Source organism: Aquarana catesbeiana, linkage group LG03 (assembly GCF_042186555.1).
Source record: "Aquarana catesbeiana isolate 2022-GZ linkage group LG03, ASM4218655v1, whole genome shotgun sequence".
Lineage (NCBI taxonomy): Eukaryota > Metazoa > Chordata > Amphibia > Anura > Ranidae > Aquarana > Aquarana catesbeiana.
In genome coordinates this window covers 568,824,551-568,849,212 of record NC_133326.1, presented here as the reverse complement: position 1 = coordinate 568,849,212, position 24,662 = coordinate 568,824,551, and the positions used below count along the sequence as shown (strand labels likewise).

Below are 24,662 nucleotides of genomic sequence, written 5' to 3'. Positions count from 1 at the left end.
TAGAAGTGGTTTGTTTTAAAACTCAAATACTGCTTAACAACATGTACAAAGCTTTAATGCCCACAGTGGCATAGTGAAAAAAAAGTGCATTTTAGGCCTCGTGCACACTGAGCTTAAAGTGGAGTTCCACCCAAAAGTGGAACTTCCACTCATTAGATTCCTCCCCCCCTCCGGTGACACAGTTGGCACCTTTCAGGGGGGAGGGGGGTACAGATACCTGTATATTACAGGTATCTGTACCCACTTCCGGCGTAGATAGCCGCAGAATCTGCGGGTATTTACGCCACATCCTGTGCCCCCCCCCCGCTGCCTGCTGGGAAACACACGGGTCCCAGAGGCAGCAGGGACCATTCGTATTGCGCTGCGCGACTCGCGCATGCGCAGTAGGGAACCGGGAAGTGAAGCCGCACGGCTTCACTTCCTGATTCCCTTACCGAAGATGGAGGCGGCAGCACCCGAGGACGGAGAGACGCTTCGGCCTCGGGTGCCGACATCGCGGGCGCCCTGGACAGGTAAGTGTCCATGTTTTAAAAGTCAGCAGCTGCAGTATTTGTAGCTGCTGACTTTTAAAAATTTTTTTTTCGGTGCCGCTCCGCTTTATAAAAAAAAAAAAAAAAAAAAAAAAAAAAAAACACTGCAGGCATTTTTTTTTCTTTTTAGCTGTAGCTACAATTTTCAGTTGAGAAGTGGCTACATTCTATCAGATGACATCACTGTTCAGGCAGCCGCAGCTGTCTTGAATACAGAAAGCCAGCAGTGGAGGTGCCTTCATCCATACTCTTCAGCATGTTGAATGAGTGAAATCTAGCCTGGTATGGATAATTTTGCACTAACTTTGTGAGAGAGAATCACAGTTACTGAGCAACATTACTAAGCAAGAAGGGCAGACTGCATATATAAATGAGGTAGATGGCTGTCCTCATGTACATATACAACTTAAAGAAACTTTTTTTTAATAGATAAAACGTACAAGGAGAGGAGGACAGACGGAAAAAATAAAAATAGATTATCTCTATGTAAAAATTAATAGATTATCTCTATGTAAAAATTAATAGATTATCTCTATGTAAGCATGCATGTATGTATGTATATCTCTACACACAAAAAGTTTCCCCTCAAGCACAACAAAATGTAAATCAGAGCAGGTGCAAGACAGTTGAAAACATGGGATTACCAAATAAAATGAAGACATTTGATACGGAAAGAGCAAAGCATGATTTCAACGACACCAACATAATCTGTGCTCTCCGGGGGCGCCGAAGCCCCTACACACTCCTGCCACGCAGCTTTTTACCTATCTACACACATCCCAGACTGAACACATTAAAATGCGTGTCACTTCACCCATGGGCATTGAGCCATCTGCTGCTTTTATGACAGCCGTGCCCGTACTGAAGCTGAATATAATTGCATCGATAAAGTCCAGATAAACAAGTACGAGTCGGTATCCCTTTCCAGACGTAATAAGTGAGCCAAATTAATATGGGAAAACAGCCAAAAGCAGATTAAAAATTCTGTGCATCCTGGAACATGGCAAAAACACTGAATGAGTGGAGCACATACTGCAGATTAATCCTACAGAGATGCTGTCATGCCACTAAACAGGCGCACAGGGATAGTCTTCCGCAAAATATATACGGTTCAGGCATCGCGGTCTAATCATGTCTCGTACGTGCTTCACATCTGTCTTTGACACTTTGCTGAAGATCTTCAATGTCCAGATAGAGAAGGGGACCTTTTGGTTCATATTAGCCTACCTCAACACAAGTTAAACTCCATAGAAGTTATCCTGACAAGACAAAGCAGGAAACCGCTAAAGAATGTTGCAGTAATAATACCTTTTGCAAACCCTTCCCATCCATATACCAACTTCTTTCCTCAAACAAGTGTATGCAGAATTTAGCCAATTTTTTTGGTCTTGTAAAAGACATCACTTGAATTAATCTCTTCTGTCACAGCTTAAACTGCGGTGGGGAGGGGGCATAGGACTTTGGGATCACTTAACAGATCATTAGACAGGTACATATGACACGGGTCCTTGACTGGTGTTCACCCTACCAGGTTAAAAGATGGAGCAGGCCATGGCCCTTGCCCCACTTTACTGCCTCCTGTGGCTTCTAAATGATTTACCTCCACAGGTCAGACTTCACATCCATTGACCAGGGTTACTCTTGACGTGCTGTTTTGAAGCGAGAAACTTATTCTTCAGATCTACCCCCCCATCGGGCAAGACCCAAGTTATTGGTAACCCCAAATTTGATTGGTCTCTGGTCTAGTGAACAAAACTTTTAATCGCCTGAAAGACTCCATTTTTTACATCAACATTTTCAAATGCCAACTGGACTTGAATCCATATCAGAAATTCAATAGATGTCTGAACCCCCCCTTGCCACAGTGGCAAGCCATGCAACTGAGACATTTCCTTACTCAAGCCTTTAGAGAACCCTTTCCCCCACTGCCTTTGAGTGATTGTGCCTTGAAACTTCTCCTGTTCAACACAGACATTCCGTCTCTTATAAGGTCCTCTCACAGCCTCCTGATCACCTTTTCCCATTGTTCCTATCCCCTTGGGAAAGGGACCTGAATTATCTCTTTTTTTGGGTGGGGGTGGGGGTGGGGGGGGGGGGAATACTGCAACTCGCATACAAATCCTCCATATCTAGAAGTGCTCACAACCTTTGCTGGAGGTGATAAAAGCATTAAAAGGTTGTTCCTACATATTGTAACGACACCCCGAGTACGAAAGGGGTTAAAGTTGTTTAGGACATTCCATAGCCAAACACAAAGGCAGCTACCGAACACTCCGATCAGCCGAACAAGGAACCCATACAAATAATTCTCCCCCAAGTACGAGACAAAGCTCTGTCTTGAGGTTCAAGCAGGAATTAATCTTTATTCAAACACATGTTATACAGATCCCACTTCAAAACACTTCCCCCCCCTACCCTTGGAAAACAGGGCTGGTTAAACTGTCCAATGACAATGGACACACGGGTCAGGTGTGTTTAACTTCTCATCATTAAACAGTCTTAACAGAGGGGCTGCTGGAGGAATCCCCCCTCCCTCTTTCCTCACAGCAAGACACTTAGACATCCCATAATAGTTGAGGCAGACAGCCACAATAGAATACAGTCACACCCCAACCATCACAGCAAATAGTACACAACATAATGAGACAGTACACATTATATATATACACACATATATACAGCATTGAGTCTGACTAGCACAGATCATAGTGGGGGTTCTCATTCACCGTGTACCCCTATTAGTGACTCCCGTCACAATGGCATATCCAGGGTCCCCAGGGTCTGTGTGCCTTGGGGGACATGGACCTGAATCTAAAGTGACGCCACCTCAAGGGTCCCCAGGCATACAGCTCACAATGAGCACAGTTCCCCCAAATGCCAGGGCCCATAATTGGTAGGCAAGAGGCTGGCATTCAGTCCCCTCCAAAAGCCTCTGTCCCGGCTAGGTCTGTCACACATCCTTTGGGATTGCCCAATCATACAAAGGTTTGGTGACAAAATCTGTGATTATCTTCTGTGTCTTCTGACTGATGTGCGTTTGGTTGGGGGTAACCCCGCGGCCTCTCCTTCATTTGACACCAATGTCCCTCAAACATTACAAGAAGTCCCTTCATGTACATCTCAACGTGGCAAATGCCTGTTTTCCACTATGTTGGAAAGCGACTTCCACCCACCAACTAGTTTATTGATAAGATTCATGACATTAGAACTATGGAGGATCTGATAGAAGGAGTGAACCATACTGAAGAACGGTTCTGTAAAACCTGGTTCTATTGGTCAGCCTTTCAAATCACAGCCAAGTACACCCCCTTACATACAATGTGAAGGCCAGTTTGAAGCCGTTCCCAATATCCCCCCCCCCCAACCTTGTCTTGTCTCTCTATATGCTATGCTTTCTGCACTCTGACGTCTCTCTTTTCCCTCTTTTTTTTTTTAATGGGTCTTCTATCATGTTGGAATACATATAGTTAACCTCCCAGGGATCCTATACATCCCTCTCTATCCTCCATTAGGTAGGACCAAGTATTTCCGTACACAAATGAGGTTATCTCCAGTTCCAGTGCTGTCTCGACCACCCATCTGGGTTCTTTCTTGCCTGGGATACTAAGTTTGTGATGATTTTTTTGTTAATTGTGTACTCTGTGTGTACCTGATGACCTTGGTTTTATTTGTGCTATAGCTCTGGAAATGAATTTGCATTAGAAATAAAAAAAATAAATAAAAAAAAACACAACAAATTCTCCCCATGCCTTCCCCTAGCCTAGGCTGTTCACGCAACCTTTATTTCTGCCCAAATCAACAATAAGGTTCAAATCTCAGCCCCATCCTTCCTTGTTCAACCAACACAGGTCAGAACTTCTGGGGGCTGTACATGTCTGCACTTGAGCACGGCTACCTTAAAAATGTTTAAAGCCCAATCCAGGTTACCTTAGAAAGGTTTCAAGTTGAAAGTTTGGTGAAGAAATAAAAAGTAAACCACCCAATTAGGTAGAAAAATAAAAACTTGGCTTTACCGAAATACTCAGCTCCTCTAGTGCTGTGCCCTCAGAAGGTCCCATTCATCCTGTGGGCATGCCATTGTGTTGCCTTGGGCTTAATGTGCTTCTCTCGTGTACACTTACAAATCATTACATTCCCTACAAGACTAAGGATGCAGTCACACCTGACCGTAGCATCTGAGTTTTTTTTTTGGCGTGGTTTTATTTGTGAATTTGACGCAATTTTCAATTTTTATGCACAACTTGTATGTTTTTATACAGAGTTTGAGCTTTGGCGTTTTATTAGCCAATAGAGAAAACTATTCTGCTGCATCATTTGTTGCTAGGCATTTCAATTTCAGCTTTTCCATTAGCTTTTTTTTTTTTTTTTTGGGGTAAGGGGTTACAGTTAAAGTTAGGGTGTTATTACTACTAATGAATACATAGGATTTAAAAAATACACAAATAAAAATCATAAATAATTCAATAAATGAATAGTGCGTAATAATTAACCCCTACCTCTAAAAAAAAAAAAAACTAAAATAAAAACACCCTAACAAAATATATATTAGTTTATTTTTTGTTTGGGTGTTTATTTTATTATCAATAATATCATTAATAATATAATATTAAGGTTGGGGGTTATTTCTTTTTATGTATTATTACATATTTATTTATGATGAATTTTAGTCATTTATGTTTTTATTTTATATTAAATTTATATTTTACAATTTATTTGGGTAGAAAATCTAAAAAAAAAACCCCAAAAAAAAAAAAAACGCCGCGCAAATGGCGTGTTTCTATTCTGCAAGAATAAAAACGAGGCAAAAATGTTTAAATCTGCCCGATTTGAGCTGCAAAAAAGCTTCAGAACTTTGAGCTTCAGGTGACTTGGAGTGGAGATGCGAACCATAGAGAATTGATTTTTTTTCGCCTTCTGGTTTTGGAGCTTCGAGCAACAAAATACTAAGGTGTAAATTGGGCCTTAGGACAGACATCCACTGTAGAAAGAAAAAAAAAAACCCATGCATTACAAGACCACATGATCAAAGCTCTCTGTTTAACTTGGAGTTGGACTTTAAGGCCATGGCTATCCTCAAAAGGCAAGTGGTATGGATCATGGGTAGCAGACCAAGATTAAACACGAGCATGGGAAAGGATACCAAGCTCTACTAAAACAGAAGCGTCATCTTACCAACATAGCGTTCTACGTCCATTACAGAAAAAGTTGGAGGCGGCAGTCTGAGGCCCAGATCATCTAACTGCGGCACCATAATTGGAAGGTTGAATCCATGTTTCTCCAGGTACCTCTGTGTCAGTTGGCTGCCATTCATCCGCAAAATAATCTCGTCGGCGCTACAAAAAAAAAAAAAAATTAAAAAAAAAAAAAAAAAAAATTGGTATGCTGACATACCAAATTTCTTCCTGCAAGAAATCTAGTGGTTTCTAATGACCAAATTCTCAGATTCATTTCCAGCGGAAAGGATCTGATGGCACATACACTCAATAAGAGAAAGACACGAACCTTGGAAAGGACCGCGCTCGCAGCTGTTGTACAAAGGTTCTTGTTCCGGCTTGAACTGGCTTTGTCCCATCATCGGGCTCTGTATAGTCGTGTCTATGCCAGTTCCTCCTCTTCTTCACTAAAGAGAGATAAAAAAAAAAGAATACGTTAATGACTGTAGAGAATGGGCAAAAAACATCGGAAGGAACTCAACCCCCCCCCATACTCTTGGCACTTGAGTGGGGAAAATGCAAAGTAATCATCTTAACTGAAAGACACATTTCTGAACCAGGAAAGAAAAAACAACCTCACTGCTCCCGAGAGGTTTCCAGCACAACTATCCCTATATATTAAACTGGTACAGTCACAGATAAAGCGTTCTTCAAAAGAGGATTTCAAAGTTTCTAGGTGGACAAAAAGAAAACAACTGACAGAGTCCAGCACAGGGACAGCAAATCTTAAGAGATACAAATATTTTGTGAAATTTAAGGGTAATGTATCACATTTCCCCAGAATCTTTATATTAAATCAATAAAAAAGGAGTAGTACAAATAGTAAGGACAAAAACATCAGTAGACATTAAAGCGTAGTTCACACCCAAAAATGGAACTTCCGCTTAATTGCTTTTTGACAGGTCCCCTTCCCCACTTCCGGAAGACTGGCCCATTCTCTCAAAATTACAGCCCCCTCATCCTTCCTCCACCGCTGGGGTGACGAGATCGCGGGCTCCCTGGACAGGCAAGTGTCCATATAGTAAAAGTTAGCAGCTAAAGTATCTGTAGCTGCTGACTTATTTTTTTTCCCCAAGGCAGAACTCTGCTTAAGTTAAAAATTTAAGCCACCAGCTGATAATCAACATAAAGTATGCCTAGCAAAAGGGGAGAACCTTCCCTTTGAATTAAAATAGTTTTAAAAATTGCCTAATTAAATCTAAAGTGATCAATCCAATACATGGCTATCAGGATTTAGGAGCGAAGAAATATGGAAAACCCATCAATATCTTATTTGCTCCTTTTTGATCTGTTCAATAAACCAAAAGTTCACTGAAAATGTTTTCTTATATCTTTTTGAGAAGTACGAAAATACCCATCCAACCTGCCAGAATTCCAGTGCTGTTCTGTGTACTCTGCAGTGATATCTCAAATAATGTTATTATGTAGTAAGTTACTAAAATATTTTTTTTGTCAGTGGAGTCAGAATTTAAGGGCTGGTTCACACCAGATGTGGAAGGACTACACCAAGTGGTTATTCCAGCACAGTCCCACCACTTGGGACAGTCCAGCGCAGTATAAGGCAATCCACTGTCTCCCACCATGTAGCTAGCAATTGAATTTTGAGTGTGTGTGACATCTCAATAAAAGGTTGTTAGAGGAGGAAACCATACAATCTGCCAAGCTCAGAACATCTCTGCTGGACTGATCTCAGATGGATCCCCAATTGGGACTGTAGTGCTGTCAGGACCATGCAGGGACAATGCTGCCAGATTTGCCCGTCCCAATAAGACAGGTGAGGCTCATTTTTGAGCAAAATTCGCTATCTCTCGAGTGCAGTCTCCACATTTGATTCCATCTTTTATGAAGAATCCACAATGATGCATGTGGTGTCACTAGTCCCTTAGTGAAGGATTCATAGAAACACATAGAAAAGGAACTCAAAAACCACACAAACAGAGGAACTGAAGGTGGTGGTGGTGGTGGTGGTGGGGGTTTGATGTCTTCTTGCCGATCGATCTAGACTGGCTCCTGATTTCTATATTGCTCCATTCACCTCTGGTATATCCAGTTTCAAAGGAATAAGGCAGACTATTAAAACAAACTCTATACATGCAGTCTAATCGAGCAGACAAGAGAACTGCTTGGGTAATGGTGCATGCCATTCCTAACTTGATGAGGTGTTACAGTACAAAATGAGGAAAGCAAGGGTAGAACTTATAATAGGCAATACAGCATTCATGACATAATGGTGCACTTGGCAACTGAAAATAATGGATGTTAACCTGAACATAATATACAAGAAAGCATGCAACACACAGTCTGACCCGTTGGAGAACAGAAAAGAAACTTTGCCCTTTTAAAGGGAAGCTATCATAGTATGGCAGCAATTAGATTTTTAAACTTTATACATTTTTAGCTTTTTTTTTAATATAAAATCTTTGTTTTTCCAAGTAAAAATGTAATAGTGCCCATTCTTAAATAGGTCTTCATACAATCTCTGACTCTCCTAATTAAAACTGGCACAGCCCCTCCTGAACAGGGTAGAAGAGGAGAGGAGACACTCTTGACTTATTCACATGTGTAATTAAAAGCTGGAGCTATTGAGATCTTACAACAGTTTTTTTTTAAACTCCCGCAACTATACATTCCCTTTAAAATACAACATACACACAGTTCTTGCTGAAGGTAAACAGATATGAGTAACCAAGAGGTCATTCAGATTTAAAAAAAAAAATAAATAAATACAAAAGAACATAGATTCACAGGTGTAACTGATCCATAAAATTTAATATACTTTGTAATTTCAAAATATCACTTCATATTAGATCCAAGAACGTTTTTCAGATTAACAATAGAAGTGTCAAATGACCACAAATATGCAAAATTGATAAACTGGATGATTAGACTGAAAGAAGGATAACCAAAATATGACTTCCTTAGTGTATTTTATCTCATCAGTCAGCACTAAAGAAACTTAATGTAGGAGGACATCACTACGCTTTTCTTCTGGTGCACTGACCTTACCTGCCTCTGGAGGTACTAACCTGGAACAAGTATGTGGATCAGGCGTTTTCACTTCAATCTGACCCCCCTCCTGCTGAACGATGATCATGCCAGGTCTGTAAAGCTGAAGTCCAGGCAGATAATGATTACAGTTCATTCATACTGTATGTTTATGAATACAACTAGTATAGATGTTGAATTGAACCGATTTCAGCCTCGCATTCTCTGTGCAGCAGCACTCAGACTTGGAGCCAATAAGGTGTGCTGCATTCACATGTGCTGATAAGAGACAGCAGAGTTGAGTATCATCAGTCCATTGCTGATCCAATATCAAATCACAGGCTGGGGGCAGGACACAGGTATAGTTGTGCTTAGCAGCAGAGAAAATCAGATCACCTGGCTGCCTACACCCCATTGTAGGGCTGTGTAAATCTTAAGACTGGATAGATGGAATAAAACATTCTTGGGCAGGTAAGACAAGTCCTCTTAATGCATTTTAACTGTGTATTTAGCTGCTAGGCTGGAGTTCAGCTTTAAAACACATTGGCATTTTGTCAGGCCCCTAGCGGCACTTCTAACAGACCTCCGAGTTGCTTTGTTTTTTAGTATTCATACATTACTTGGGAAAAAAAAAATGTTAAGAGATTGGAAACTACAAGGTCAAGTGATAATTGGAGACAGGCCTTATGGTGAACACCACACAGATGTTGAGAAAGCAACTCCTAACTTGGCTAGTGACCAAAACGATGAGCGCTTGGCCAAGATTTAACATTCGGCACATCTGTGTTAGCCATTTTGGTGGCAGCTGTGCCTAATGCTCATTAGCCCCATCTGTAAGGCGGTTACGGACAATCTGGAATCAGCATCTTCTGACACAGAGACAATGAAGAAAGATGGCGTTGGAAACAAGATGAGGCAATGCTTCACAGTGAAAGAATACCAGAGCAATAACATGAAAGATCTTAGGCAACACAGGGTGATCTATCCATCACATGCAAAGGCTGACCTACATATAGATGGCCATTAATGAACTCTCCTTGGCCATCATGCAGGTCCTCTTAATTCAATAATTGGAATCAATGATTTAGAACAAGTATGCCAGGACTTCAGACTATTTTCTGACTTTTCTGATTGTATATGCTTTCCGGGTCTGTTGCTCAAAGGTTCGAAAGGCAGCTGGTCACCTAGGCAACTAGCACCATGGTCAGCAACGCAGCCCCTTGTAATTCTTTGATAACAGGTTTTCTTCAAACAAACTCCAGGCATAAATACAAGATCACCAATTTATTCAAATAATGGGGTCATCAGAGAAACATCAAAATGTATTTTTGAATACAGCTAGTATAAGCACGCAAATGTCACCTGTGACAGCAAGGCTACATACACATCGTGATTTAGGCCGATGTGAACTGTAGTGGCAGGAATCCACCGGCCCAATTCACTGTGACAGGTCTCCAGCACACGCAGGTATTTGCAGTGGTCTGCGGTGATCATTGCTGCAGCAATCACAGAAGGTAAGCGCTGGGTGTGCGGAAAGTAGCTTATAGCTGCAGCCCCCTGCGATCTGTCATTGTGAACAGGGATGCCGACCACATCTATAGCTACTCAGAGCCGAAGCAGAAATCACCGGTGTGAATGTAGCCCAATTGTATGTCTGGGTCATGAAAGTCCAGAAAAATGGTATTTTCAGTACCACAAAGAAACAGAGAATCCACAATTTGAACTGGTTTGATCTCAGGCTAAGATCTTTCTTGTTAAACAATTGTATCACTGATGAGATGCAAGTGAACCCTAGAGACAATTAGATAGCTGCAAACAAACAATAAGCTTCATCTTGGCAGACACAAGCAGACAAAATTATGGCTGTGGAGAGGAACAATACCATGCATGGTCAAAGCACCAAGTTGTTTGCTTCAATTCTGAACTGGACAGTGACTAAACTATGCTCAACTGGGCCGGACCTTTGTAGAAGTCAGAAAGTCTTGCAGGAAATACACAGGTAAAAATACTTTAAAAAAAAAAAAAAGTGAACTCTATCCTGCAAAATCTACATATAAAGTGGAGAACAGTCCAATTTCAATGACAGAAGTGCCTTTTGGGCCCTTTTGAGAAAAGCTCATGCTCCAGGTCGAATGGAGCACTCTAGATCGGACTCAGCAGGGGCCGTGTCAGACCTTTTCAGAGAGGCCACTGCTTCTACAAAGAGCAAGGGTTCTTCCTCATAGCATGCTGGAAGGGGACAGCTTTTTCTACACGGGCTGCGCAAAGGCTCCAAGTTGTCAGCTCAAACAAGAACTTAGATGCACACTAGATTTCTGGCAGGACGGGTTTTTTTGTACCTTCAGAAATTTTAAGGAATAAAACATGGGGAAATGTGTAGATGTTACAGGGATTTACGCTTCATTTTACCCAAACTTGAAAGTGTATTTGTAGAATGATTCCATTTGCTTTTCACTAGAGAGGTACTAAGAAAAAAAAAATAATAATAATCTTACAATGAATAGCAGCTATGTCTATTTGCTAGACTTCCATAGTTTGCAGAGTTTCTCCATCTGTAAATTTGCTCTGCAACGTTTTAAGCAGGCTTGTCTAACACTGGTAAAAGCAGAAGTGCTTTTATTATATTTAAACAGGTATCAGTGCTGATCATTTTGCTGCTTAGATGACACATACTCAATGATGGTTCAAGACAGGTAAAAGGGGTGATATTTCTTTGCCTACTGGGCCCAATGGGCACAACAGCAAAACCTTGAGAATTAAGTTACATAATTAAAAAAAGAGGCTTGCAAAATTTGTGCAGGCTTCAAATTGTGAAAATGCTATGCAATTTTTTGACGTGCACATTTAAATAGATTTTATGATTCATACACTTAGTTCTTTTGCAATGATGAAACCATTTCCATATAAGTGCAGAAAGGATTAATTCCATTTTCAGATAGAACATTACAATTATTTGCTAAATAGTTTAAAGAAAACCAGAGTGCCAATCAAAATGTTAAATCCAGTCAAAGTGCCTCAGCAGCCAATGAAGTGGATTCTTGGACAGGCAGATAGCAAGTAGGCAAGGCTTACAGTTGTGCTCATAAGTTTACATACCCAGGCAACATTTATGATTTCTTGGCCATTTTTCAGAGACTATGAATGATAACTCAAACTTTTTTCACTCATGGTTAGTGTTAAAATCATAATGGCAACAAAAACTAGCCAAATGACCCTGATCAAAAGTTTACATACCCTGGTGATTTTGGCCTGATAACATGCACACAAGTTGACACAAAGGGGTTTGAATAGCTATTAAAAGGTAACCATCCTCACCTGTGATCTGTTTGCTTGTAATTTTTGTGTGTGTATAAAAAGGTCAATGAGTTTCTGGACTCCTGACAGACCCTTGCATCTTTCATCCAGTGCTGGACTGACGTTTCTGGATTCTGAGTCATGGGAAAGCAAAAGAATTGTCAAAGGACCTGCAGGAAAAGGTAATTTAACTGTATAAAACAGGAAAGGGATATAAAAAGATACCCAAGGAATTGAGAATGCCAATCAGCAGTGTTCAAACTAATCAAGATGTGGAAAATGAGGGGTTCTATTGAAACCAAAGCACAGTCAGGTAGACCAACTAATATTTCAGGCACAACTGCCAGGAAAATTGTTCACAATGCAAAGAAAAAACAATAACTTCAGGTGAAATACAGGACTCTCTGATACATATGGTGTAGCCGTTTCAAGATGCACAATAAGGAGGCACTTGAAGAAAGATGCATGGTCGAGTCGCCAGAAGAAAGCCATCACTACGCAAATGCCACAAAGTATCCCGCTTACAATACATCAAACAGCACAGAGACAAGCCTCAAACCTTCTGGCACAAAGTCATTTGGAGTGATGAGACCAAGATTGAGCTTTTTGGCCACAACCATAAACACTAGATTTGGAGAGGAGTCAACAAGGCCTATAATGAAAGGTACACCGTTCCTACTGTGAAACACAGAGGTGGAACGCTGATGTTTTGGGGATGTATGAGCTACAAAAAACACAAGAAATTTGGTCAAAAATTGATGGCAAGATGAATGCAGTATGTTATCAAAAAATACTGGAGGAACATTTTCATTCAGCCAGGAGACTGCACATGGGACATACTTGGACATTCCAACATGACAATGATCCAAAACACAAGGCCAAGTCGACCTGTCACTGGCTACAGCAGAATAAAGTGAAGGTTCTGGAGGGGCCATCTCAGTCTCCTGACCCCAACATCATTGAGCCACTCTGGGGAGATCTCCAATGTGGAGTTCATGCAAGGCAGCCCAAGAATTTACAGGAACTTTTGCCAAGAGGAATGGGAAGCTTTACCATTTAAGATAAAGAGCCTCATCCACAAATACCACAAAAGACTTCAAGCTGTCATTGATGTTAAAGGGGGCAATACACGATATTAAGAACTGGGGTATGTAAACTTTTGACCAACTTTTAAAGAGTAAACACAGTTGATTGATAATAAATGGCTTCAGCCAAACACTAACCATGAGTGAAAGAAATTGTGTTATCATTCATAGTCTCTGAAAAATGGCCAGGAAATCAAATTCTGTCAGGGTATGTAAACTTATGAGCACAACTGTAGTCTGCAGGCAGGACTTGGTCTGCAAGTCCGTATGTACTTTAAGGAGCCTGTCCTTTAACATTTAAAATGGCAGTCAAGCTCACCCAATATTACTGAGTGATGAAATATATTTAACATCTCAAATTCCAAAACATATTCGACAACACTGAAATTATGTTCATTGTATGCAACATTCAGGAATCCCTCCCCCATTAAGAGAATGGTTTAGCAACAAAATGATCAGCAAGGGAATCACTAAAATATTAAGAAGAGTCTCAGGCTTGCATTTAAAGATCCCCTTTAAGCACCAACACAATGGGTGTAAGCCAGATCTTAGAGGGTGAACTAGTATCTGTGTGAAAGTAAAGAATTCTCTGTGGCGTCATCTAATATCACCAGTTCACACCAAATTAGGAACCAAAAATGCTAGCTCAGCCTGAACAAAGGCTGACCTCCAGTGTAGGTGAAGGGGATCTTTTCTTACAAAATTACACTGGAATTAAGACAACTCTAGGCATATCCAAATAAAAAATAAATAAATCTAGATTACCGATTCATGAAAGATCAATTTTTTTTTTTTTAGTGTTGGCGAATAAGTCTTCCTTTGAATCTGTCTCCCCTGCAGAGCAGCACTTAAGCTGGCCATAGATGGATCAAAATTCAGCCAGGTCAGCAGAGGCCAGCCAAGCTTTCATCCATCTAGGACCATTCCCTCTCAAGAGAATTCAATCTAATGACCATGTATGGCCAGCCTTAGACTAGGAGAGGGAGGGCAGCATTCCGAGCCAATGTACTGCTTTGCTTAGTGCTGTCCAGCTACCTCAGGAAACTTGCTGACAGGAGGAGAGTACAGAGCGACGATACAGCCAACCACAGGTTGGTATAGGTCCCAAACCAGATCCACTTCCAGGTAGTCTGCAGAGAGATTATGAGGCAGGACCTGCATGTGCTGACTGGCAGGGGTGCCTGGATCACAAGACTGGCTGAAAGATTGGAATTGGTTCCCATATAGTGGAATTCAGCTGCTTGCCTGGAGTTTACCTTTAAATGCCAACAGGATAAATGCCCTTTTACTTAAAATTTTCCTTGTACGATTGACATTTTTTTTTTTTTTAATACTGTGCTAGAAGTCCAAGCATTCTTGGTCATGTGTATATTGGTCCACTTCATAGTGAAGATAAACCAGCCTGGAGTCACCAGCACAGTCCCACAGTTGAGTAAAAGACCCTCCGGTAGGTACTGGTCAGTGGTGGGGGAAGCTTGCAGTTATTCTGTCCCAACTTCCAGTAGGGGGCACTGCAGAATTAAGAACACACTAAGAACCTAGGAAAAAAGAATAGAGAACACATTATTGATAGTTAAATCTCACAGTTTTCTATGACCCAAGAGGATTCACACCATCCACTGCCATCAGGACCATAGGTCTTAGTACAATGCAACAAGTCAACAGCAGTACACCTACCTTCATTTCCAATAATCTGCCAAGCTCAGGTTGCAATCTTATGGTAATTACATAATTAACATTTGAATTTGACCAAACAATGCAACACAGGGACCATTCACAACTTTGTTTGCAAAGCATGCTGTTTTTTGCTGGCAGTTGACTAAAGTGGACCTAGTATACATGCTTTCATGGTAAGCACGTACATGCCAAGTAACCTGTAAGTGTTCTTCACACACTTCCAGGCATTTAGTTCCTCTCAAGGAGATCAGAGTATTCCCCCTGACAGTTCCTTCATCTTCTTATCTCTCCGGAGGGATGACAACATCCAGAGTCACTATCCAATTCCAGGACTGAGATGCCAGATTCATATAAATCGTGGTGCAAATGAAGTTCTTGGATGCGTTCAGAAATATCCGACATAGATCAGCCCCTGATTTAGTGACTTGCTCTAAAGTTATGTTGCAGTCTGATCACTGGGAGGGTGGGGGGTGAGGAACAGAGGAAAAGGTTTTCTCCTGCCTGCAGCAAACTGGTGACATCATCTCAGCCTAAGCAAACTAATTTTTCTGATGTTCAAAAACAGGTATTCAAAGACAGGGTCTATTCACATTTTAGTGATGCTATTGTGTCACGTTTTTTGCCAAAAAAGCACTGCTTGAAGAAAGGGACAAACTTTTTTTTTTGTTGTTAAATTATAAAATTACATGGTAAGTGGGCCCCATCCCTCCCCACTGCCACAGTAGTCTGTTTATAGAGATAATGTGCTACTTCTTTGGCCACTGAAATGTTGTGACGGCTCTCCGCAAAACTAATTCTTTATATTTGTACAGTTATTAGAAACCGCTCTGGTTTAAAGGGAAGCTAAGGGTTCATGTTTTATGGATTCTTTGTTTAGTGTCACCTTATTTTTTTTGAAAATGGTATTTAAATATTTTATATATGTCCCTTACAGGAAGCATATTTCAAGGTAAGGTTCTACTGTTGCTGTGAGAGATCGGGTACAATGAAGTTGCACATGTAGCGGAATGGCTCAGAGGAGGGCTGATCTTCCCCTTCTTATTTTACTAGTAGGGATGGGATCATCTTAAAGTGGGAGTAAACTATGAGGCTCACCTACAGGTACTGTAAATATCTTTTAAATGTACACTGTTTAGGAGATATTTACTTTAGATGTTGCTGGTGATGTCACCCACGCATGCACTTTGGAGGAACGGGCGTACACGTGCCGTTCCTTCAGACCCGTGCCGGCTCGGCCAATCAGATAGCTGAAGCCCACGATCCTGGAAATAAGACCGGGTGAAGATGGAAGCACCTTCAGCGGTGACAGCGCGCTGCTGGAATACTTTGTTTTCAGGTAAGTCTGTCATAATGTGCTAGTATGTGATGCCCATAAGCCGATAATTTTTTTTGTAATGCAGGTAAAATACGGCTTTAACCACTTCAGCCCTGGGCCTCTTTTTGAGATTTGTTGTTTACATCAGTTTTTTTGCTCGAAAATTACTTAGAACCCCTAAATAAAAAAAAATTATATTAAAAAAAAAATATATATATATTATATATATATCCCAGACACCCTAGAGAATAAAATGGCAATCATTGCAATACTTTGTCACACCGTATTTGCGCAGCGGTCTTACGAGCGAAATTGTTTGGGAAAAAATACACTTTGAGTTAAGAAAAAAATAAAACAGTAAAGTTAGCACAATTTTTTTCTATATTGTGAAAGAATTTTTCGCTGAGTAAATTGATACCCAACATGTCACGCTTCAAAATTGCACCCGCTCGTGGAATGGCGACAAACTTTGGCACTTAAATATCTCCATTGGCAACGTTTAACAATTTCTACAGGCTACCAGTTTTGAGTTAGGGGAGGTCTAGTGATAGAATTATTGCTCTTGCTCTAACAATAGCGGCGATACCTCACATGTGTGGTTTGAACACCGTTTTTCAGTGTTTTCAGGACAGTGTAAAAATGTGAAATCAATAACTTTAGTACGCAAGTCATGCCCGCATATGAAAAACGGTGTTCAAACCACACACGTGAGGTATCGCCGCTATTGTTGGAGCGAGAGCAATAATTCTAGCACGAGACCTCGAACTCAAAACTGGTAACCTGTAGAAATTGTTAGAGGTCTAGTGCTAGAATTATTGCTCTCACTCCAACAATAGCGGCGATACCTCACGTGTGTGGTTTGAACACCGTTTTTCATATGCAGGCATGACTTACGTACTAAAGTTATTTATTTCACCATTGATTTTTTATTTTTACACTGTCCTGAAAACACTGAAAAACGGTGTTCAAACCACACGTGAGGTATCGCCGCTATTGTTAGAGAAAGAGCGATAATTCTAGCACTAGACCTCCCCTAACTCAAAACTGGTAGCCTGTAGAAATTGTTAAACGTTGTCAATGGAGATATTTAAGTGCCAAAGTTTGTCGCCATTCCACGAGCGGGCGCAATTTTGAAGCGTGACATGTTGGGTATCAATTTACTCAGCAAAACATTATCTTTCACAACATAGAAAAATATTGGGCTAACTTTATTGCTGTCTTTTTTTTTTTAAACTGAAAATGTATTTTTTTCCCAAACAATTGCGCTCGTAAGACCGCTGCGCAAATATGGTGTGACAAAGTATTGCAATGACCACCATTTTATTCTCTAGGGTGTCTGAAAAAAAAACAAAAAAAAAAAAAAAACTAAAAAACACAATATATTTGGGGGTTCTAAGCGATTTTCAAGCAAAAAAACCCTGATTTTAACTTGGAAACAACAAATCTTAAAAAGAGGCTCAGGGCTGAAGTGGTTAAAGCAGTAGTAAACCGCAAAAAAAAAAAAAAAAAAAAAAAAAAAAAAAAAAAAAAACGGCCTATGGGCATCACATACTAGCACATTATGACAAACTTATCTGAAAACGAAGTATTCCAGCAGCGCACTGTCACCACTGAGGGTGCTTCCATCTTCACCCAGTCTCACTTCCGGGTTCGTGGGCTTCGGCTATCTGATTGGCCGAGCCAGCAATGACGTCACTCCCGCAAGGGAGTCGCCATTTACGGCACAGGTCTGAAGGAACGGCACGTGTACGCCCGTTTCTCCAAAGTGCATGCGCCGGTGACATCACCGGCAACATCTAAAGTAAATATCTCCTAAACAGTGTACATTTAAGAGATATTTACAGTACCTGTAGGTGAGCCTCATAGTTTACTCTCACTTTAAGATGATCCCATCCCTACTAGTAAAATAAGAAGGGGAAGATCAGCCCTCCTCTGAGCCATTCCGCTACATGTGCAACTTCATTGTACCCGATCTCTCACAGCAACAGTAGAACCTTACCTTGAAATATGCTTCCTGTAAGGGACATATATAAAATATTTAAATACCATTTTCAAAAAAATAAGGTGACACTAAACAAAGAATCCATAAAACATGAACCCTTAGCTTCCCTTTAAACCAGAGCGGTTTCTAATAAAACTGTACAGATTTAAAGAATTAGTTTTGCGGAGAGCAGTCACAACATTTCAGTGGCCAAAGAAGTAGCACATTATCTCTATAAACAGACTACTGTGGCAGTGGGGAGGGAGGGGGCCCACTTACCATGTAATTTTATAATTTAACAAAAAAAAAAAAAAAAAAAGTTTGTCCCTTTCTTCAAGCAGGCTGCTTTTTTGGCACACAGCCCACTGCAAACGTTTAAACATGCTGGCGCCTAGGAGTTAAAGGAGAGTAATTTAATCCTGTGTCACTCTGCACTGGAGTTTTCAGAACAAGAGATTTTTTTTTATTTTTTTTGAGTTAAAGCAGCTCTACTCGATAAGGCAAACTCAGGTCAAGGTACGCCAGAGGTCAAGTGCCCGGAGTCTAGCTGCCTTTCTTTGCAAGCTCAGAGCAGAAAACTACTAAGGGGATTTCTAGGACTTAATCACACCTCAAGCAAGGAGCCTGCTGAAAACATTAAAACGGCGGCTCTGTGTGTTAATTACTTTGATGGAAAAAAAAAAAAAAAACACACACACACACACACACACACACACAATAAAAGGGATTGAGGTATTTGATTCTGTGTCAGGAAAGCTGTTCAAAAAAAATTAAAATAAAATAAAGTTAATTTCAGGAGCTCAGAAGGGGTTTTTCACTCCAGAATGTACAATTTAAAAGCACCTTGCATTGATGTGCACGTGCCTTAGACACCCTGTGATTTGGCCTGACCTGCATGGCAAAATAGAAGTCAATGTACAAAGAGCTCTATTGTTGAAGCAGAACTCTGGGATAAGCAAATATTGTCTAAATACAAGGAGCCTATGTATTCTTACTTTAATCTTGGTGTACTTTGTAAACTGCAGGAGCTTCCTGTAATAAAGACCGGTCACTGCTGTGCTCTCAAGTTATGCAGGACGACTGGTCTGGTCTCCGCCCCTTTCTGTAGGCAGCCTGTAGTGTTTGAGGTCCGTTGGGCCCCTCCCACAGCTCTTCCCTTTGCACAGGCTATGCACAGCAAAGTGATGATGTCACTGTTACTTTTACAAGGTAATAGCTAGGTTACAAGATATTGTGTGAACACAAAGTGGATTTCATATAAAAATAGATTGGATTAAAAGTTTTTGCTTCTGAAGTCCAGCTTTAAACAGCAGTAACCTGCAGGAACACTATAAAAAAAAAAATGTATTTGGTTAATCAATCATTTAGAAAAGCCTGCTGCAGGATGCGATCAGAAGTTTTAAAAAGGAAATGTTTGGGTTAAATTCCACTTTGAAAAAAAAATTTAAAAATATCCAGACTTTTCATAATAACTTACTCGCTCGATATAATATTAATAGGATTTCAGGGTCACCTTAGAAGTTCCAAGACAGGTTTAAAAGCCCACTCAACCCATGTGGCCTAGTGCTTTAATTTATTTATTGCCGTAGCCTTAATATCTTTCTATTCTGCAGAAGGGTATACACATCGGCCATTAAGTACATAATACAAAAGCCGAGGTCAAGAAAACAAGCATTGAATTGAACACTCTGAAGCACGCATCCTGCAACTCTCCAGAGGGGTCAGAGCACAGAACATGGCCTAGATCCTTGCAACAACAATCCACCGGTTTCAAGGCGAGAGGCTGTGAGGACAACGTACAAGGTGAACTTATGGGCCCGGCTCTGAAATCCGTCAGAGAAGGTGAAAGTCACAGCCAAGTACTGGGTGGGGTTGAATGCAGTTACCCTGACATTGGAGAAATAGCGTGATTTTCTTTTTCCTTCTTTTCCCTCCAGCTGGGGCCAGGGGATTGTTCTAAGATTACTTCCACCTCAGCCTTACATATTACATGTTTTCATAGAACTCTGGTGATAAAAAGGGCACAGCTGTTCCTACAAGTCAGGCCTGATCCAGCTGTTCAACTTGTCTCAGACTTCAATTTAACGCATTACCTGGTTGCCAGCCATCGATAAATTTACAGCGATAAGAAATCCAGATTTTGTCAGCAGAAAAAATTATTAGGCCTCATGCACATGGGCGCCGGGAGCCATATGATGAAAAATTCAGTTGATATTTCCCTGCCCAGGAGCCACAGATGTTGTGTACAACCGCTCATAGAAATCAATAGCTGTACAGGGTACTTGTGTACAGACATATGATCCTGGACACAGACCATGCCCAGGAGTGTGCATTGGTTTGCATGTGAAAGTTTACGCAAGTGCTGTACAGATACAGATTAAGGGTTTCTTATATACTATATGGCCAAACCTTTGTAGACACCTGACCATCACACCTACCAACTACATATGGCTGAAAATATATGGACACCGCTTTCAAATAATAAAAGTTCAGGTGTTTTCAGTGAAGTGTACTGTTATCATTCCAAAATACAAAAAAATAGACAAATTGTGTGTTTTCCAACTTGCAGCTACATTTTTGGGGAAGACCCTTTTCTTTTTCAGCAGCTCTGGGGGACTCTACTGGTGATATTTCCAAGCCAACAAGGCGTGCTGCCATTATTAAAAGGCAAAGTCCACCTTTTGCAAAAAAATAAAAAACACGCACACATTTGCAGCAAAAAAAAAAAAAAAAAAAAAATTGCATTTATTTCTGCAAATTAGCCTGTAAAGCATTGTAACCTTGATCACTTGACCATAGGTGCAATGCCAGGCTCCTGCAGACTGTCTGCACCCAAGGTACAAGCTTTTTCAATTACTGAGCTGGAGGACTTGTCAATGGACTACGAGTGCAGTAATCAATGCTCATGTGTTGCATTGGTCTTGACTGAAAAAAGTAAAAATCAGTTTCGATAGATCTACCATGAAGCGATTCCTCCATAACAGAAGCAAATCTGTGACTGAAGTCTAGTGTAGGTGAACCATGTTCTAGCCCTAAGCTGCTACCTCTGACAGCGACACAAAGAACCGCTCACCAAATGGTAGATTCTTGAATATGTAAGACTGGTCATGTACAAAAGTTCACCTCTGCTGAAAAGCTTTGGCTGCCTCTGAAGCTCTTAATCATTAAAGGTTTCAAAAAGTCTTTACAGTGAGATGAACCTTTATACCAGTTGCTCTTTCTTACACAATTGTGTGCCACAGACAGGACTTCTTTATTAAAAAGGAGAAGTACAGCCAAAGGTCATTTGGTTGTACTTCTCCTGTGGATCCCAGGAGTGCAGTACGTTCTGCACTCATGAACCGTTTTCAGCAGACAGTGGGCTGAAGCAGAGTCACCCACTGTCACCAGCTTTCTGCTCGGGGAGCTCTGAGACCAGAGCGATTGGTGGTGTTTGATCGCTCAGTTCTCAGTGTTAGAGCTGGCGGGGGACAAATGCAGCACCGAAGCGATGCTTTATCTACCTAGGTAAGGATCATTGTAAAATAAAAAAAAAAAAATCCTAAAAATACTTCTCTTAATTTGCCAAGCTCTGCAAAATTTAAACGTGTCAGCTGTCTTTGGGGAGATGATCCACTACATGCTGTCAAATGGTGTACTGCTTGGCACCATATTACACCCTAAATATGGGTGTAACATTGTCTTGAAGGTGGAGTTATCCTTTAAGGACTGACTAAAGCTGGCTATACAGATTCCTCCATTCATGCTATACAGTGCGAACAAATCTACCACTGTGGCTATTTTTATTATTTTTCAAAATACAACACATGCGCACACAATTGCAGGTGACTTAGATCATTAGATCCCACCTATCACTGAAAGATGACTTTTGAATAGACAGGTTCCTTTATACAAGCTTAGTTGTGTTCCCCCAAATTTCCACTCTGTCTCGGAGTTAGCAATCTGTCAATCCCAGTGAGGTTGCATTAAATGCTCTCTTCTGGCCCCAACCTAAAATGGGATGAAGTCAAACTACCCAATCTGGGTTTTCCTCAGGCTGTAATGCCAGCGGTAGATATTTTAGTACTGTATGACCTTGCCAATAACAGTGGCTGAGCAAGTAACTGGCGCTAAGCTCTTATTCCCCAGTCATGTCTGAAGTGTCTGCAGGACACATCCGTCTGCCGCTGCAGGCAAATGATTACTTAGCAGGCAAAAACAAGCCACCACAGCATGCTTCATACCATGAACTGACATGTCTGAAGTCCTGAAGATGTCAACCAGCACACCTTTCCTTTTTTCTTTAGTACAGTATACAACCAGCTTATACGCAATACATCTAAAGTGGACCCAGCATCAGATATATTATTCATACTGGGAACATGCATGCTAAAAGCACTTCATTTTTTTGTCCAACCAGCAGGTTGAAATTAAAAAAAAAAAAAAAAAAAAAAAAAAAAAAGTAGATTTTCCAATCCACACACACACACACACACACACACACGGTGGATGGGATAATCCTCTGCTTCAAACTATTGTATTCTGAGAGCGGGGAGACTTCCCCACCTTCAAAATACTGAGTACAGTGTTCAAATGGTAAAATCCTGACCGGCAAAAGAGCAGCTGTAAAGCAGTCTAATCGCTAGATCAACCTCTGTACAACCCAGACCCCATACATGGATTGAAATCCAGCAAGTCCCTGCTGAACCGGCCAAAATTTCAATCCATGTATGGCCAGCTTAAAACTAAAAACAAAAAAAACAAACACACTAGACAAAACTTTTTTTCCCCCCTTTTGAATAGAGCAAGGGAGGGTTATAACTACTACTGAAGATTTTTTTTTCGCCATCTGTGTCCCATTGCAGAGAATTCCCTTAACTTCCCGTCCCATAGCTAAACAGGAAGCGAGAGGAAATCCTTGCAAATTAAAAAAGGAGTTGTAAAGGAAGAAGGATTATCTTGATGAATTCTATGCATCAAGATAAAAAACCTTCTGTGTGTAGCAGCCCCTCTCATACTTACCTGAGCCCCATCTCTCTCCAGCGATGTCCGTGAATGCCTAAGCCGTCTGGGACATACCTCCTGATTGGCTGAGACAAAGCAGCGGCGCCATTGGCTCCTGCTGCTGTCAAAGTCAGCCAGCCAATCGGGGAGAGAGGGGCGGGGCTGGGTCAGAGCACTGTGTCTGAATGCACACATGGAGCTGTGACTCTGCTCCAGTGCCTCCATTGCAAGCTGCTGACTGTGGGGTCACTCGACAGTAGCAAGGGGCCAGGAACAGCAAAGCGGGACCCCAGAAGAGCTGCTCTGTGCAAAACCAACTGCGCAGAAGAGGTAAGTATAACATGTTTGTTCATTTTCTTTTTCAAACGAGACATTACAATCACTCTACAACCACTTCCTTCCCGCCCGCCATCATGATGTCCTTGACTGGGTGGGGATATCTGAATAATGCCTGCAGCTACAGGCATCATTCAGATATTGTCTTTTAGAGCCAGCGATTCCCTACACCACAAGAATGATCATAGCAGCCGTTCAGCTGCTTGATTGTTCTTACAGGCGGCGAGAGGGGACATAGCTGCATGTCATCTTAGGAACCTTTCACATAGGCGGATTGATCAGACCCTCCATTCTCCTCGATGGAGTGGCGGGTGTCAACGGATGTGTGCTTGTTGATACCTGTCAACATCTGATAAACAGACGGATGGGGAACCGTACCCCCAACCATCTAGCGGATCAGACTGAATGGCAGTCAGGTGTAAACAGACGGCTCGTTTACATCTAACTACTCATAGGCTCCTTTCACACTGGGGCATCGGCGGCTGTAAAAGCGCCGCTATTTTTAGCGGCACTTTACTGTCGTATTTGCGGGGGTATTCGGCCGCTAGAGGGGCGCCTTTAACCCCCCCCCGCTAGCGGCCGAAAAAGGGTTAAAACCAACCCGCAAAGCGCTGCTGCCCCATTGATTTCAATGGGCAGGAGCGGTATACACACCGCTCCTTCACCGCTCCAAAGACGCTGCTAGCAGGACTTTTTTTACCATCCTGCCAGCGCATCGCTCCAGTGTGAAAGCCCTCGGCTTTCACACTGAAGAGACAGAAGTGGCTCTTTCAGGGTACTTTGCATGCGCTATTTTTAGCGCCGTAGCGCCTGCAAAACACCCCAGTGTGAAAGGGGTCATAGCGAAGAGCGGGGCTGCGTCTGTGTCCTCTTTGCATAAGCGGAGCAGACTGAGCAGGTGGACTCCAGCGGGCCTTATAGGAGAGATATCCCCACACTTTGCCCTATAAAAGCAAGAAGAAGCAAGGAGGAAATCTCTCCAAAGTGAGAAAGTGAGTGTCCCTGCTGGAATATTTCCCCTCAATTTCTGTTCCAATGACAACTCAAATGTTTGTATTTTCTGTCACATTCAGTAATAATGGCACAAGAACAAAGAGCAAAGCTGGCCATAGATGGATTTTTTTTTTTGATCAGCCAGCTGATCAAAATAAACATAACGGGTTTACAAAAGCAGGGTGGATGAAGTTATGATCCCCGCTGCACTATAGTATTCTGAGAGCAGGGACTACTCCTCCACTATCAGAATACACTGATCAGCGCTGC

General features: G+C 41.5%; 1 protein-coding gene across 1 annotated transcript in view; it reads right to left on the bottom strand.

Annotated features, from left to right (window-relative positions):
* Positions 1–24,662, bottom strand: part of KDM7A (lysine demethylase 7A) — a gene marked incomplete in the record, with an annotated part of 99,805 nt that overhangs the window by 65,195 nt on the left and 9,948 nt on the right. The window contains 2 exon segments of the mRNA XM_073621856.1: positions 5,703–5,863; positions 6,033–6,150. Of these exon segments, the coding sequence (XP_073477957.1) occupies positions 5,703–5,863; positions 6,033–6,150 (279 nt within the window).